At 40.2% G+C, this 17632-nt stretch overlaps 1 protein-coding gene across 7 annotated transcripts in view; it reads left to right on the forward strand.

Annotated features, from left to right (window-relative positions):
• Sbf2 (SET binding factor 2) overlaps nucleotides 1–17632 on the forward strand; it is a 321747-nt gene that overhangs the window by 278894 nt on the left and 25221 nt on the right. For 3 of the 7 annotated variants that reach the window (XM_021166296.2, XM_029479590.2, XM_021166300.3), the window contains exons 28-31: nucleotides 437–577; nucleotides 8702–8776; nucleotides 10019–10203; nucleotides 14807–14983. In XM_021166296.2, coding sequence (XP_021021955.1) covers nucleotides 437–577; nucleotides 8702–8776; nucleotides 10019–10203; nucleotides 14807–14983 — 578 coding nt within the window. Of the gene's footprint in view, nucleotides 1–436; nucleotides 578–1459; nucleotides 1556–8701; nucleotides 8777–10018; nucleotides 10204–14806; nucleotides 14984–17632 lie in introns of all 7 variants that reach the window. The other 4 variants (XM_021166298.2, XM_085841400.1, XM_085841401.1 and 1 more) reach the window with 3 other exon arrangements.

Below are 17632 nucleotides of genomic sequence, written 5' to 3' on the forward strand. Positions count from 1 at the left end.
TCCTTTAGAAGGACCAGAGAATGTGGCAAAAGTGGCTCCAATATTGCTCCTGTCTTCCTCTATTCTTCCAGCAGCAGGGCCCCACAAGCTCATGTCATCTGTTAAGCCAATCAGGAATCCTCACATTTGCCTACTCTGAAATACCACTCTTCCCTCCCTGCTCCCACACAGTAGCCTGGGCAGGATGGGAGAAGGTTATCAAGGAGATGTTTGTTAGTGTTCATTTTGATTATCAGTACACCTACCTGTGATTAGAAGACTAGTCCTGCCCTGGCTTTTCAGACTTGGGCCCTTTATGGGAGAATGATGAGCACCTGAGAAGTAGGTGTATTGAAACCAGCATCAAAAGACAAGCCACAGAATACACTTAACGTCTAACGGGCTTATATTTGGGTGTGGTAGCATGAAGTTATACGTGTTTCCTTTTGTATTACAGTTTCTACCTCCTCTTTAGAATCTTCCAGTAGCATAGAGCAAGAAAAGTACTTGCAAGCCTTAGTGACTGCAGTCATTGTCCATCAGAAACTCAGAGGCAGCAGCACTCTCACTGTCAGACCAGCGCTTGCTCTGTCCCCAGGTAAGGGCTGATGATGCTTTCCTTGACAACGCCTCTGAAAAGGCAGTGTCTGTTTCCGAGGTTAATCCCTTTAGAATCGTACTTTTAGTTCATTCAACATGACTGTAACATTTTTACCATGAAAGACCATAACTTTAGCTTCTTTTACTAAGAAGTCAAAGCACCACTGTTAATGTCTAGTAATTAGTAGCTATGTGTAGAGATTCAATTATTTTCTTTTAAAAAGAGTAATAATGTAAGAGATATCAAACATAAAGTAATCCCTAAGGTCTATAAAGTTATACTATAAAGATGAATGTATAACTTGAAAATCTGGTTATTAAATGTGTAATTTATTAAAATTATCATATAAACTTGAAATTCCCCAAATTCCTTTAGCCTTTTATGGTTTTTGCATTAGTTTGTTTTCTGTAGATTTGGATGAAGCATTAAGACTTGTACTAATATTCTGTTTCAGTTATCATGTGATGGAACCCCAAAGGGTTCATGTAGAGGTAACCCTAATTGTTAGACAGGCGCATGTGACTTGAGAAGTTGGTCTCTTTGGCTTAATCAGCTATCTGAATTACCTCAACATAAGCAGAAAGTGGCTTTTCTTGCAAAGTAACACCATGCATGCCTTTCTTCATTTATCATTGGATTCTCTGATTGCACTTGCCAAACCTAACTCTATAATCTTTCAAATATGTGTTATCTCTGCTAAAATACTAACATTGCCATGTTATCTCTAATAAAGCTTTTGGGATTTAAACAGTACAATGTTTGGCAGCAATTAGACATGCTACTTGTGAAGATAACTTTTTGTCATTTGAGTAATGTTAACCTGAACACCATGGGTTTTTTTTGTTCTTTTTTTTTTTTTTTTTTTTTGGCTGACTTTAGGGACTGAAAGGAGGTCTTCAAGAATGTCCACTGTGCTTAAGCAGGTAGTGCCAGGACATTTGGATGTAAACCCATCCAATAGCTTTGCTCGAGGAGGTTAGTAAGACCAATTTTATAACTGAGCACCAATAGAAGTTTAATAGCTGAGAACATTCTTCTAGATAGTGGATGTTTTAAAAATCAACTAATCCTGCTTTTGAGTTATTCTTAATTACCCTTCTCCAATGAATGATCAAATTTATTTCTAGTATGATAACAAATATATTATGCCTTTTGGAACAATTAGTATAATTATTAATGGTGTCTTAAATACTGATAAGTTTGAGAGAATTAGGAGGTGGGAGAATCATGTTTAAATGGTGATGATCCACCAAGTTTACAGGGTAAAAAACTACTTACAAACTTAGAATAGATACCAGCCTGAGCTGTGCCTCCAGAACCTTTAATTATACTAGTCTTTGAGGGTAAGCTAAAATGATAGCTAAATTTCTCTTCCTGACTCCGTCTGAATATAGCAACTGGCATGAGGAGCTAGAGAAGAAGGAGTTACTCCACTCTGGTCATGCAAGTTTCTATGAGCTGCTTTTACTCTGCAAAGATGATTCTAAATCAGGCATCTTGACTGCAAAGTTCTGTTGCTTCACAGTGGAGTCACAATCATAGGTTCTTCCTCTCACTCCCATAAAAAGGCAGACTCCTTGTAAACAAGTCAGCTACACGATCTGGGTTCTGCATGGACATTGTCAGTTACAAGTAATTCCTTTCTTCCCAAAAAATAGTACTTGGCATATGTAAGCAGCTCTTTGTTAAGAGGCCTTTCTCATATTTCTGAAACTCTACTGCCACATAATTTTCACATGTTAACCCTTGCTCAGGTGGTGCATACCTGTAATCAGATAGTAACACTCAGGAGCTGAGACAGACCGATAATAAGTTAAGGCCAGGCTAAGCATCAGTAGTTAGAAACTAAATCTACTTTAAAACCTGCTCTCCTATTTCCTGTGTTTTGACTAGCTTTGAGTTTTCCCAGGTTATTGGGCTGTAGTCTGCTCATTTTCCTCTTAACGGTGTGGGTTCTACAGAATCCCACAGCAGCACTCTGGGTGTTCAGTGACTTCAGATTACCTCGTGGGGAAAGCCTCATCCTGATGCAAGCCAGTGCTGAGGTGAATGCCATTTAGAGTCCCTTACACGTGCTTCACCTGGGCTGGTGTCCTTAGCATACTGGCCTGGAGAGCTGCTCTCAGTGGTACCTATAAGATGTCACCCTTTTGGGTGTTTTCTAATGTGGACTACCGATTGTGTTAGACTTGGGTATCAGTTTTGTCCACCAGGATAGGAACTATTTTTATAGTACCTTTTCATCTGTAGAGTCAATTACTGTTCTCATATTTGAAAATAAAAAAGAACAGGTAATAGCTAAAGCAAAGGTGAGTCTTATAAGCTCTGAAGAACAAGATTGGTCCTTATAGGCTATGTTCTTACTAAAATCCACGTGGTCCTTATTTCTAAATTTATGCCATTGTTTTAAATTCAGAACTATTATCTCCATCACCTGGTATTTTATGATTATTTTGACATCACTTATGAAACTCAGTGCTTTTTTCCTAATAGTCTTTGAATCCTTCATTGAAGAATTTGATTCAGAGTCAACATATAATTTATGTTTTGCAAAATTCACCTTTCCCCCTTTTTGAGAACCATACACATGTTCTGGTAGTCAGCAAATGCATCATCAATGCTTTCTGAAGTCACAGAAACCCCAAGAGCTTTCAGCTTTCTTGGGTCATGTTTCCAGGTAATTTGTTAGGCCTTGATACTATGGTGTTCTGTTTCCTTATACTACCATAGCAAAGCACCGTGATGGTGTCTGAACAGGAGGTCAAAGCCAAGGCCAGTAGGGGATTTCTCCTGAGGCCTGGGAGGAAAAGGTTTGATGACTGCCTTCTAGGGGCTGAAGATTGTCTAGAAATGAATGACAGTCATTTGCTTATAGAGCCATCACTCAGATCTCTCTTCTCTGTGACACTCTATATCTGCCTTCAAAAGTTTTTTTTTCCTTTTTATAAGGACTCAGTCATATAGTAGTGGGGCCTACTCTATTCCAGTATGGCCTTATATTAGCTAATTGCATCTGCACCCCACTGTTTCCACACGCAGTCACTTCTGAGGTACCAGGGGCAGGATTCCAATACATGAGTTTGGAAGAACACCGAGCCCCTATAACAAGTCATGTGTAGGGTTTTTTTTTTTCCTGGATTTTTAAAATATGAGATACAAACTTCATTCTTCTCATTTTTTCTTCAAAGGATTTGAAGCAAAAAGCAACATAATATATTTCTCCTTAGAGTCCTGGGATTTGTCTTGTCACAAAATATTCCAAGACTTTTTTATAAATGGTTATCACTTATCCTCTCTGAGGGTATATAGTACTGGGAGGAGGTGAGATTAAGCCACCTATGTGCTAGGCAAGCACTCTACAGCTGAATTGTTCCCCATCCCAGCTTGCTACTGAAAGTTTATACAAGTTGGATATCTTTTATCGAAAATGCCATGGATCAGATGTTTTTGACATTTTAGAGTGTTGTTTTATTTTTAGATTTTGGAAGATTTACACAGACTTTAACTGCTAAGCATCCTTCATCCAGTAATACAGAATCCAAAATCAGAAAGTTTTTGATACATCATGTTAACATTTAAATGTTTCAGACTTTAGAGCACTTGAGGTTAACTCGGGGATGCTTAATCTGTATTGCCAGGAAAAGTAAGTCAATGGTTTTTTTTTTTTTTCATTTAACCTTTAATAGAATACAACTTCCAGCAGATGCGTACGTACTATAAATTGTCCCACCAACACCCCACCCTGTAGTTTGTTTTAATAAACTTCTTCCTTCAAGAACATTATCTATTTCCATGTTTGGCTAGGTGGCCTGTAAGATAAATTTTAGATTTAAAAATTTGCCTTTCTAGCTTACAGCCCATTTTATTCATATGTGAAGATGTAACTATTATTTCTTATCCCTTATGCAAGTATTTCCCTGCTATAATTTTCTGTGAACTTAGTGTGTATACTTCTGGCAGCCTTTTGCTCCCAACCAGTTGCCTGTCAGATGCCTTTAGCAGGTCTCATTTCTTTACTCCGTCTCTTAATTCCCAAAGCCTCCCCTATCCTCCAGAAGCCCGTTTACTCACATCCTGCACATCCTCTATGATCCCAGTTGCTTTATGTGTCTCTTATGTGCACGTCCTCCGTGTAAAGTCACAGTGATAGACTGTAGGGCAGTAAGTTTGCAAGTCAGAAGATCCCCTATTAAGTGACTATGGCAGGCAGATGCGATGCACACAGATCAGATAGAGCACGGCTGGCAGGCAGATGCGATGCACACAGATCAGATAGAGCACGGCTAGGTAAGTCCTCGCACAGCCTGCAAGAGTTCTCCCGTTGGACACTGCGTCTTCAGCAGTCCCTTCGTTAGCCTGTGTGAGAAGAGCCCGGTTTCCATTTTCATTTCAGCCTCCTTTTTGCTCTTCTCTTTTCATATTCCTTCCTTTGACATGCAGTCTTAGTGATGGTTTACTTCTTGTATCCATTATGCACGTTTCCTGATCTAATGACAGGAGTTGAGATGGCCATCAGATCACTTTATATTGATCACTTTATATTGATCTGCAAGGTGATGGATTATAAAGAGAGTATATATCCTTTTTTTTTTTTTTGTATAAAAGCCACTTAAGAAAATGTGAAGATATATGAATAACAGTTTTTGACTTGAAAGTTTATCCTTGAAGTAACTATTTCCAGGATAAATATTTCAGATATTTAAGATTAACTTTGCCAAGTTTACATAGCAAGCAGTCTATTTAACATTGAACCACTTCAGTGCAACATTGGTTGACTCTGTATCTGTATCTCATACACTAAGCTGGGTGTAAGGCTACCTTGAAAATAAGCTATGCCATCCCCAGACCCAACTTAAGCATCTCTTTCCCGTCCCTCTGTCGTTTGGTGTGAACAGACTAACTTTGTGTCTCATGAGAGTAGTGAGTCACATCACTCCTTCACTAGCACGGTTCTCTTGACCACTTCTTGACGGGTCCAGGGTCACATGGTCGGACAGGTCACTATATATTGAAGGTTTATTCTATTTGGGAGATTGAGGCAAGAGGATTACTCTAAGACAGTAATCAGATTCTAAGTCGCTTGGTTATAGCCTAAGACCCTGTCTAAAAAGTGTATTTTAGTTATATTTAAATTAAAATTGCAGTCCTACTTTGTGATATTGAATAAACCAACAAACCTTATTTCTTAGTGTTCTCATCTTTAAAATAGAGATTACTAGATATTACTTAGGATAATTGTGAGAAATACATAAAATAATAAATGTAAAATACCTAGTAATTAGATCTTCATAAGAGTTCAATAAATTATTATATTAGTGCTTAGTAATTATTTAAAAGGAAAGAAAATGCTTTTACAGTGCAGTGATTCTCATTGACTGTCTTACTTCTCTATTGCCTTGACAAAGCACCATGGCCAGGGCAAGAGTTTATGTGAGGCTTAGAGTTCCAGAGAGTGAGTCCATGGCCACCATGGCAGGGAACATGGCAGCAGGCAGGCATGCAGACATGGCACCGCAGCAGTAACTGAGAAAGCTAACTGAGAATCAGAGCCCACCCTCAGTGACACTCCTCCTTCAACAAGGCCACACTGTGATCCTTCCTTCCTTCACCAAGTAGAGACTAAATATTCAAACATAGGAGTTTGCTCTTTGTAAGGGGTACAAGTGGGGCATCCTCATTCAAACCACTACACTGACCTAAGGTTAGAAGCCATCTGCTGTCTGGGCCAGTGCCTTTCAAACTTTTCTAATCATAATTCATAACAAAACCTGTAAACCCACTATATATATATACATACATATATACATATATATCTACATACACACACATATGTACATATACATACATATACACACACATATTCCTATAATCTTAAGCTACAATGCAAAATGTATCTGTTCTAAGATTTTTTTTTCAAAACCAATATTCATCTATACCACATGCAGCAAGCATAAAACTTTTAATTATAAAATGTTTTTAAAGACACATTAAGCCAGGCGTGGTGGCGCACGCCTTTAATCCCAGCACTCAGGAGGCAGAGGCAGGTGGATTTCTGAGTTCGAGGCCAGCCTGGTCTACAGAGTGAGTTCCAGGACAGCCAGGGCTATACAGAGAAACCCTGTCTCCAAAAACCAAAAACAAAAAAAAAAAAACAAACAAACAAAAAAGACACATTAATTTGACATAGTGAAGTTATTCAGAAACCATGAAGGGGATCCTGCAGTTTGCAGAAATTTGCTACTATAAACCCTTTGTTGGTACTAAATATCCAAGGTGTCTAAAAATCACTTGGGAAATCTAAGTAGCCCTTATTAGCACTAATGCAGTAAGACCTTTGGTAAAATGACTTAAAGTTGGGACTCCAGTTCTCAAAGCTGTCCCTGGCCCCATGACAGTAGCAGACCATTTTATCATTACTGACTTTCTTCCAAGTGCTTTTTTGCTAATAACTGTATTTGGAGATATGCCTAATACCTTTGTTTAATACTATTCTTTTCACTTTTTGAGTGCAAAAGCTCACAGTGTATTGGTTTGTTAAAAAAAAAAAAAAAAATCAACAAATACTTCGAATGCCTGCAAGTCGAGCTCTCAGCATAGGACAGAACAGACATGATTAGGTCACTACTGTTGCCAGAACTTGATCCTTTAGAGAAAAGACTATCCAAGTAATCACAGTGCAATGTTAAATTAACAGAGTTCAGATAGAGCTTCCTACAGCTCTTGATGGTCTGAATGCCTTTGGAGAAGTTAGTAGAGTATCTGGATCTTACAGGGTAAATAGATAGTTTTCAAGTAAAGAGATGGGAGAAAACAGCCTCAGCAGAGAGCCCAGCACACAGAAGTGAAGTACCCCGAGGGAGTAGCTCCACTGCTCAAGCCTTACTAGAGTCATTTGAGTGTCACAGTCCCAACAGCAAAGCACAAAACTGTGGCAGAGCAAAAACCCTTAGCAATACACTGCTGGCCTCCAGCCTTTGCCATAGTCCTAGGTCCTTGCAGAGGTGCTGCCTGTCTGCAGGGAGCCAGAGCTTGTGCAGCCCTTACTTCGGTGTCCTTTGGCTACTAAGGCCATGAATGTCTATTGTTGCTTCCAAGGGTGCGAGATAGGAATGAAATCACCTCCAGTGATTTTTCTTTTATCATATTATGAGATCTTGTTATGCAACTTTGCTTTGTAAAGCTAACAATGTTATTAGTGATTCTGAACACATAATTATTTCCCTTAATTAACTGGAATAGTTCCTTTGTTGGGGAAATGACGTAACTACTCACCATGTTTGTTATGACCAGGTAAAGTTTGCCATAGTCACAAAACACTTTCTGTAGAATGAAAAAGATATTACTCAAATTACAAAAGTATTATCTCAAATACTGCCTCTCATTTTGGTGCAAATAAGAATTTTAAGAGAAGCCATTTACTTCAGCCATCACAAACTTGTATTGGTGGTATTATGTATTGTCACAGGATCATGAATTTTTACTGCTTGTAACTTATTTATGAAAAATAAATGTAATTTCTGAATGCACAGAAGAAAAGGAAGAGGTGTGGCAATGCCTAATGCTCTCCTGCAGAAACACGCTCAGTTATCCCAAATGGTTGCTAGAGCTTCGCTGTTCCCTAATGCTCTCCTGCAAAAATGCCCTCAGTTATCCCAAATGGTTGCTAGAGCTTCACTGTTCCCTTGGTTGAGGGCCTTGCTCAGAAAACAAATGTATGGGACAATACATGGTGCTTGTTACTCTCTGCAACATGAGGGCCAGTGTACTCCTAATATTGACACATGCCCCAAAGTCCTTACTTTTGCTATATAGACTTACTTCTGACCGGCAGTCTTCAAAAGCTTGTTCCATTTGGTATAATGTTTTAGTGGCCCCGTCTGCTGTGCTGTCCATTTCATTGCGCTTACAGTGTTTCTAAACAGGTGCTGAGGATTCGTCCAGTAGGCACTCAGTTCATCTTTTGTTACTGTGAAGCTTTCTGTGTATTAATTAAGTCTACTTGTATGCACATTTACCTCCTATGTTAACTTAACCTTAAGAACTAAACATTCTTCTCTTACTCGATTGCTACATTTGCTGCTGTATACATTTCATCTCTCCTGTCTTTAACTTACCTACCAGTGCATGGGTACAGAGACAAGAGTTTCACTCAGTCAAATCCCAAATCTTCAGCTAAGGAACCAGTTCATAATCAAGGTACTGTATTGTATTATGTGTGCTAGTGTGTCACTTTTTAAAATCACCTTCTCATAAAAGTGAATGCTACAAGTAAATTTTCATGTTGTCAAATTCTATCCTTTCTTCTCATTTGTATTATGCCAGTCCTGTGATTGCATTTAAAAACCATTCTTTGCCATACTGCCTGAGATTACGTGTCTTCCATGTTAGGCAGAGCTCGCCTGCCCTTTCCTTGCACACTGGCCTGTTAAGCTGCACAAATGCTGATGGAGAAGCAGCATCACAAATGCTGATAGAGACGGCAGCATGGCGCTGTTGAGGCAGAGTCAGGCATCTAGAAACAATGAGATATTATCACTGGGGAAGATTCTGAAATGGCCTTTCCAGGTTTACACAAGAAAACCCAACTTTGGGGAGGTCTTCACCCCTTAACCCATCTCTGCAGCCATGTGTGAAAGGTTCTGTTACTTTAAAGATGCTGCTCTTGGAATAAGTATAGGCCTGTTTGGATGTTTGATATTTTAATCACCTCACACACAGAAGTCCTTGATTTTTTTTCCTAATTAATATAAATTAGGTTGGCTTATACAACATGACTCTTTGGTCTTCTTACTATGGGTGGACTCACTCTTAAAAGATATCTGCTTCTGACCATATATTTTAACTCCTAAATTAAGTGAAATGCACATTAGTAAATTTGTATATTTTTTCTAGTTTTTATGGAGACTCTATAAAAGAATTTTAGTTGTTTAAAATTAGGCCATTTTTTACCTAACCAGATTTGCATTCTATACCCAGCCTCTGACTTTAGAAGAATTCTTACATTTTTAATTTACCTCATGATATGGTTTCCTGTTAAACTGAATATATAGTCAGAAGAGCATTCCTCCTGTGACTCCCGAGAGCTGCAGAGACCCCGTGCTCCTCCCACCCTTCCCTGTCCTGCCTGCACTCTGCTCCCTGCGGCACGCACTCTGCTTGTCTCTCAGATTTGCTTTAAATGCCACATTTACAATGACATGAAATGAGACACAAATGATTTCTTAAGTTCTTCTAAACTTAAGACAAAGTGATTTTTAAACTACTATATCAAGTAGTGTTTATATTGAAAAACAGATGCCAAATGAGTGTTATGATCTGTGGCTTAGATTTATCACCCCTTAAGATTAAATTATGTTACACTAAGACTGTCCCCAGAGCATGTGTCTTACTCAGCCACATCTCACATCATCTCATTGTGTTTTCTTGGCTTTTGTGAAGGCGTATGGGCAAGTCTTCGTTCCAGCACCCGTTTGATCAGCTCCCCGACATCCTTCATTGATGTTGGTGCCAGGCTGGCAGGCAAGGATCACTCAGCCTCCTTCAGTAACAGTACCTACCTACAAAACCAACTCTTGAAACGACAAGCCGCCCTTTATATATTTGGTGAAAAGTCACAGCTACGGGTAAGCTTTTTCTCTCGCTTAGAAAACATGGGAAAAACCAAAGGCAGCTTATGAATCCTATCACAAACTAACTTTACCATAAGTTTTTATAGCATAATTCCTAACCTAAATGTAATAATCGCAAAAAGACCCCACCTTAATTCTAAGCCACACGTGATGGTACCGACACACCTGTAATCTCAGCACTTGGGAGGATTAGGAATTCAAAGCCAGCCTCCACTTATGAAAACCCAGCAGAGGCTAGAGAGATAGCTCAGTCAGGAAAGCGGTTCTGTGCAAGCCTGAGGACGGGAGCTCAGTTCCCAGTGCCCATGGTCAGAACTGGACGGCCACACATTCCTACAGTCTTAGCACTGCAGAGGTAAACCAAGAAAATCCCCGGGGCTCACGAGCTGGCCAACAAGGTTCAGGTTCCATTGAGAGACCCTGTTTGAAAAAAAAACAAGGTGGATTGGGGAGGAGAGATAGGTCAACAGTTAAAGTGCTTAACATGCCAAGTGAGGCCCCAGAAACCCACCTAAATGCTGGGTGGGCATGGCAGCCTGCCTATGATTTCAGCCTGCCAAGACAGAAGCAGGATTCCCAGGACAAGCTGGCTAGCAAGACTAGCCATATTGGGAGCTCTGGTTTGATTGGGAGACTCTGCCTCAATGAATTAGGTAGAGGAGCAATTGAGAGTGAATCCTGATACCATCCTGAACCTCCATGTGCTCATACACATACACATAAATGAAAAACATGGAAAAAGAGAAAAGGAAAAAAAGGTACTTGGCTTCTGAGGAACTGCTCCCAAGCTTGACCTGTGTGTGGCCTCCACACAACCTGCATACACGGGCTCGTTCACTCTGCATACACACATATTCCCATGCACAGGAGTATGCTGCACACCATAAAAGAGCCAATAAAGGTTTTACTTTTTAAATTAGCTCTGTTTATTTTTATACATACATACATATACATATATATATATATGTGTGTGTGTGTGTGTGTGAATAGATAGTGTGCATTTTATTAGCTGTGAGAATGAATATTCATAGTCTTTGTTTTAAAAAACATAAAGGATATCAGGAAGTCTAAATACAGAAGGGAAATAAGGCTTATTTAGGTTGCATTTCCCACCATCATCCTCTAGTTCCCACAGACATCTGTACATGTAAAACAAACGACCTTTATCCTTTGACCTGTTAATACAGAAGACTGCAAAGTGGCAGAGATTACAGGACCAAATTTGGAGGCAAGGGGAGATAAGGCCTTGGTTTTTTTAAGGAACATTTTCTTCAAACTTTTCAGAACTGTATACACAGAGATACGGGTTTTAAGATTAGATAATTCAAAAATATCAGCTGCTAAGGAGCTTTACTCTGTAAGCTCTCGTAAACTGTAAAAATAGCACGAGTAATTTCTTAAATTTAATGTTTTCTAAGTCATGCGTTAAAAAAGTAAATATTGAGCTGGCCCAGTGTGTAAAGGTACTTCTTGCTACAAAGACCTGAAGTCGACCCCCAGAACTCACATAACTGGAAAGCACTGACAGCTTTAACCTCCAAACAAGAGTTGTAGTGTACGCCCATCCTGCCCTACACACACACACACACACATGTACACAATCAGTCAATCAGTGTGGGTGTTGCGCTTTGTTTTGTTTGTTTCTTTTGTTGTTGTTTGTTTGTGGAAGTTGTTTGCTTTTTGGTTGTTTTGGGGTGTGCTTTTTGAGACAGGGTTTCTGCATGTTGCCCTGGCTATCCAGGAACTCAGGCTATAGACAAGGCTAGCCTCAACTCAGAGATCCACCTGCCTCTGCCTCTAAGCGCTAGGGTTAAAGGCATGTGCCACCAAGCAAATAAACGTGATTTTTTTTTTCAGCTAAAATAATATTTCTGTCAACATAGAGGAAATAGAAGCATCTGTTAATTCAGAAATCTCAAAGTCTAACTCTGAGCCGTCTAGACAGACCTTTGGCTGAACCATAGAGCAGAGTCTGTGTGCAAGCTACTCGCAGCAGCAGGAACCCACTTGTTCACCTTGTAATGCCATTGACTGAGTCATCTCTGCTGTAACAAGCTGGCATGGCTAACTCTTTCCCCACTACCTAGACAGTTGCAACCAATTAGTCACCAGCCTGAAGGGTAGAAACCATGAAACCTTTAGGTCATGCTCAGTTTTAAAATTTGTATACATGTCCTTTGACACAGAAGTTAATTGTATATCTAGAAAATAGAAATTGAACTTTGTTCAACAGCAATTGTAGAGCGCCTGCACAGCATTCATGGCACCAGGACAGGCTTATTTTTGTACACTTACTTGATTTGAGTTTCCTCCCAAGGTTAGGCTATGTGAAGACTGGCCTCTGGTATTCCCTTTCTGTATGGGATCTCACGGTAGCTTTGTGATTGTGGATATTCAATAAGAAAGGCAAACCACTTAATCTTTGCTTCCCTCCTCCCGTTTCTCCTCCTTTTTCTTACAGTAAGTCTTATATGTGCTATATCCCAGCTATCATTTGGGATTTTCAGTTGCCACTACTTTGAATACTTCATATCCCAACAAAGGAAGTAGAAAAGAAATTGAACCCAGGTCCTCATGCCTACTTAAAAGGCAAGCACTTTACCAACTGAGCCATTCCTGCAATCCTCTTTTTTAAAAAAAAAATTGTTTTGTTTTTTGAGTTAGGGTCTCTATTATGTATCCCTGGCTATCCTGGAACTCACAGAGATCTACCTACCTGCCTCTAAGTGCTGGGATTAAAGATCTGCACCACCACACCCAGCCCCTTGTTTAAAATTTTAATTGGACTTTAACTAAATAAATAAATAAATAAACATCTAATGGGTCAAATATATATATGTCCTTTGCAACAGTTTTTTAACTCTTTAATAATTTATTTTTTATGCCCATTGAACTCAAGTCCTCTGGAAGAGCAGTCAGTCTCTTAACTGCTGTACCACTTTTAACTTTTTAAATTGTAGTCAAAAGAACATTTAGTATCCTAACCATTTTTTAAGTTCATAGTATTAAGTACATTCACATTGTTATACAACCTGTTTCAAGAATACAGTTTTGCTCTTTGAAAAATGGGTGACCCAGTAGATATCAAAGAGAAAAGAGGCTAAAAGAATGATTTGTTCTTCACAGGAGAAGTTAGAGGTCTTTTTAAGTCTCTACCCCTAGACAGCTAGATTATCAACCTGAAACTGCATCCCTATGTCTGTGTCATTCTTTATGGATAAATATGAAGCTAAGGATGTAGCTCTGTTAGTAGACTGCTTGCCTTGCATGCATACAGCCCTGGTTTGATCCCCAGTCCCACATAAACCACGTATGGTAGCGCATTCCTGTAACCCCAGCACTTGGGAGCTGGAAGCAGGAGGGACGTGCAAGGTCATCCTCAGCTCAGCTTGCAAATGTGAAGCTAACCTGGAAACCATGAGATCCTGTCTGTCAGAGTGTATGTGTGTTTGTGTCCGTCTGTCTGTCCTTGAATGCACATGTACGAGCAAAAGCTCACACCTCACAGTATAAATTACACATGAAATGAAAACAAAAGAAAGGGCATGCAAGTAAACATAGGTGATGTATGTTTTATGAAAAAAAACAAAAATCAAGAAATATTCATTTTATTGTAGGAAAAATCTTAATGACTTAAAAAGTAACCGTAATGCAATAAGATCATAATTTTTCTTTCTTTCTAAATATTTATCTTTTATACTTTTTCAATTTTTTTTCAATTTTTTAGATTTATTTATTATATGTAAGTACACTGTAGCTGTCTTCAGACACTCCAGAAGAGGGCGTTATGGATAGTTGTGAGCCACCATGTGGTTGCTGGGATTTGAACTCTGGACCTTCGGAAGAGCAGTCGGGTGCTCTTACCCACTGAGCCATCTCACCAGCCCCTTTTATACTTTTATAATGAGTATTTGCATAATAAGAAATGTTTGTATCTATAGAATTGTACTGTATTGCTCAGTTCTGGAGCCCCAACCGTGTATATTACCCTCCAGTTAGCAGTGCATATCCTGGGAAATGATGTCCATGCCGTGGAGTTAACCATGCTGCCCTTTTGTCGCTGCTTCTCCTTTGGCTTGTTTGGGGGTTTGTGGGGGTTTTGCTTTGTTTTGCTTTGTTCATTTTCCCTGAGACAGGGTTTCTCTGTGTAGCCCTAGCTAAACTGGAACTCACTCTGTAGACCAGTCTGGCCTTGAACTCAGAAATCTGCCTGCCTCTGCCTCCCTCGCACTGGGATTAAGGGAGTGTGCCACCACGCCTGGTGGTTCTTAAAACCGTAGGTTCATGACCTTAGAATTGCCTTGTATTTGGTGTTAGATACCACATCAACTTCAGCCTAACAGTCTCTCAAGTTCTCAGAATGACAGCCTTCCTGAGCTAAGCCATCTACCCCCTAGAGAGCACTCACCTGCCCTTCAAGACAGCTGCTAGAGCCAGCTGCACAGGAGAGCCACACACACTGGCCTCTGCCTCCACTGCTGCTTTTACAGCTCTTAGGCATCAAATGAGTGTCGATTACTAAGCATTTCCCTGGGGAAAGTTTCATTCTTTTATCTTAACACATTATCTGCCTAATTCTCTGTATCTTCATGTTCAGAGCTCAAAGGTAGAATTCGCTTTCAACTGTGAGTTTGTTCCTGTTGAGTTCCATGAAATCCGACAAGTGAAAGCCAGTTTTAAGAAGCTGATGAGAGCTTGTATCCCAAGTACCATCCCTGCAGACTCGGAAGTGACATTCCTGAAGGCCCTGGGAGATTCTGAGTGGTTCCCACAGGTAACATCAGAGAAAAATTGTTGTGTAACTCAGAGAACACCCAGAGTGAATACCCCATCTGAGAAGCCTATTTTCTCCCCTGTCTTCCTCATTCTCCTTCGTCACGTGCCCTCTGTACAGGCCTCTCGGTTCTGAGGCACTAGGGCCGATGTTACGTGTGAAGAGGGGAATTCTGGATCGCCTGGGCTTTCTCTGTATGATAGAATGTGGCACGCCAGGTTCTTTTGATGCTCGAGAAAATCAGTCATATGTTTTCATAGATCTGCTGTGCTGTCCCCAGGTCCACACGGATCCGGGACAGGTGATCTCTGCTTGACTGCACACGCCTTTCCCTAACTCTCTCACCTCCTGCCCTTTTCTCACTTCTGCCTTTTCTTTGTCTCTAGATTTTAGATTCACCCACACACTAGCCGTCAAATACTAGATACTTCAAACCTACCTCAGGTCTAGGAAAACTAGATATCCATCTTCACTAGCGAAATCACCCTGAAGATATTTCTAATTGAACTTTTATTGAGAAATTAAGTGAAATGTGGTTTGCCAACACACATATGCCTACATTCCTTCAGACCACAGGAAGGAAGATAGATATTACATGCACATTGTAGACAGCAATGCCAGTTTGCAGAGAGCATCATCACGTCAGTGTAACCTGCTGTATGTGTGCTCCTGTTCCCTTCTACACAGTGGGAAACTCTAGCTCCTCTGATGTCTAGTTTCAGTGTGTCTCCAAGCACCCTTCCTGCCTGACCCTCCCAGCGCTGGAGATCAAACTCACAGCTCCATGCACAGTAGCAGACATTTGTCTCTGAGTTACAGCTCTAGCTCCTCCAGCTCCCTACCTAGTCCTGCTATGTCATAGTCAGTGAAGTAAATAGTAAAGACGCCAAGAAGTGATGTCAGTACCCAGGGTAGTGATTCTATCAAGGCACTTACTACAGAGAAACATATCCGCACGTGCACTGATTATAAGCATGTACCAGCATGTGCTCACTACCCTGAGGCAGTGCAGGATACTCTTGAGTGCCCATGGAAGTTCACCGGTGCTTTGCTCTGTCCCTAAGCTATGAGTCCCAGCTCCCATATACATTTCTGATTCACTCTGTTCCTTGATAGACAGTGGACCTGGGCCAGAAATTAAATGCTAGGTAGTACTGCTCTTTTAATTGTGTTAGTAGCATGTTCCCCCAGAACACTCGGGCTAATAGCTGTGTGGGAGGAGAGAAATGAGGACCCTTCTCTATACCTTGCTCCTGTCTTTAAAGTAGCCCAAGTCTGTTTGAAATGTGAGTTTTACGTCAAAGATGGTTTTTTACTGCATGTTATATCATATCCTGCTCAAAAGTATTTTTTAAAACCCAAATTTGAGACATTTGGTTTTGAACTCTGTACTGTTTATACTCCCTAATGAATTATTCAGTGTGGGTTTTTGAGTCAGTTGGCCTGGAGTTAGAAGTTAAACTGAAGCGCCAGGTACAATGGTGCATGCCTTTCATCTCAGCACTTGGGAGACAGGGCAGGCAGATCTCTGAATTCAAGGCCAGCCTGGGCTACACAGAGAAACTTTATCTTGGGGGAAAAAGAAGGAGGAAGAAGAGGAAAAGTAGAAGTAGTGGCTGTGGTAGTGGTTGTGGTTGTGGTTGTGGTTGTGGTAGTAGAACTTGTTAAGCTGTGGAGATAGCTCAGCCATTAAAGACTAGACTCACAACCAAAAAGCTGAGCACAAACAGAAGTCTCTTCCTGTGCAATACACAATATAAACAAATATAAGTGTCTTTTTAACATAATTTGCTTACTCTAAAGTCCAGCCTTGAAAAAGTGTAAGCGGAGCGTTTATAGCATATTCCCAGTGTTACACGGCCATCACACTAGCATGAGAAAACACTGAATCTCTAAAACAGAAATTATCGGCATGGAAAAATAAACCTTAAGTTCTATAACAAAGACCAATTAGAAACTCTGCCTTTTCCACTTCAAGGAAATTGTAGCCGGCCATTTTATTTGTATTATATCTCATTTAATACCTTAGGTTTTTGTTTATTAGCACTTATTACCCCTAATATGACATTCATTGTAAATATGGTATATTTTTATTATATCCACTTTTACTCTCATTGTTTCTCTCCTGCTCTGCTGAGTCTGTCCTTCTTCCCTTCTATTGTCGTGGTTGTGGTTTTGCCTTTGGTAATCCAGTGAATTTCATTGGGGTTGTAAGGTAAGGGCTTGTTTACACGGCCATGGGAACCTAACCAGTGACTACTCACTCCACTGAGGAAAATGTCTCTTTCTTCCCCGCACCCATTAATCACCTAAAGCTCTTGAGTGAGGGGTGTGGCCTCGTGAGATCTTCCTCCCTCTGGGATAATAGGTTGATAGGCTCAGTCATGGGCAAAGCTCATGTAGATAAGCACAGCTGCTGTGAATTCACAAGTACAGCAGCCATGTTGTTTCCAGAAGACAGGATTCCATAACTTTTCGTCTCTTCCTTCAGGATCTTACATTCTTTCTGTCTCCACTTCCATGATGTTCCCAGTGCTTGGAGGTACAATACAGATGGTCCATTTAGAGCTGAACATTAAACAGTCAATTCTCATCACTTTTGCCAATTACGTCCCAAGAGTTAACACTGCCAACTACAAAAAAAAAAAA

Source organism: Mus caroli, unplaced genomic scaffold (genome assembly GCF_978045245.1).
Source record: "Mus caroli unplaced genomic scaffold, Mus_caroli_1 scaffold_8, whole genome shotgun sequence".
In the NCBI taxonomy this organism is placed as follows: Eukaryota; Metazoa; Chordata; class Mammalia; order Rodentia; family Muridae; genus Mus; species Mus caroli.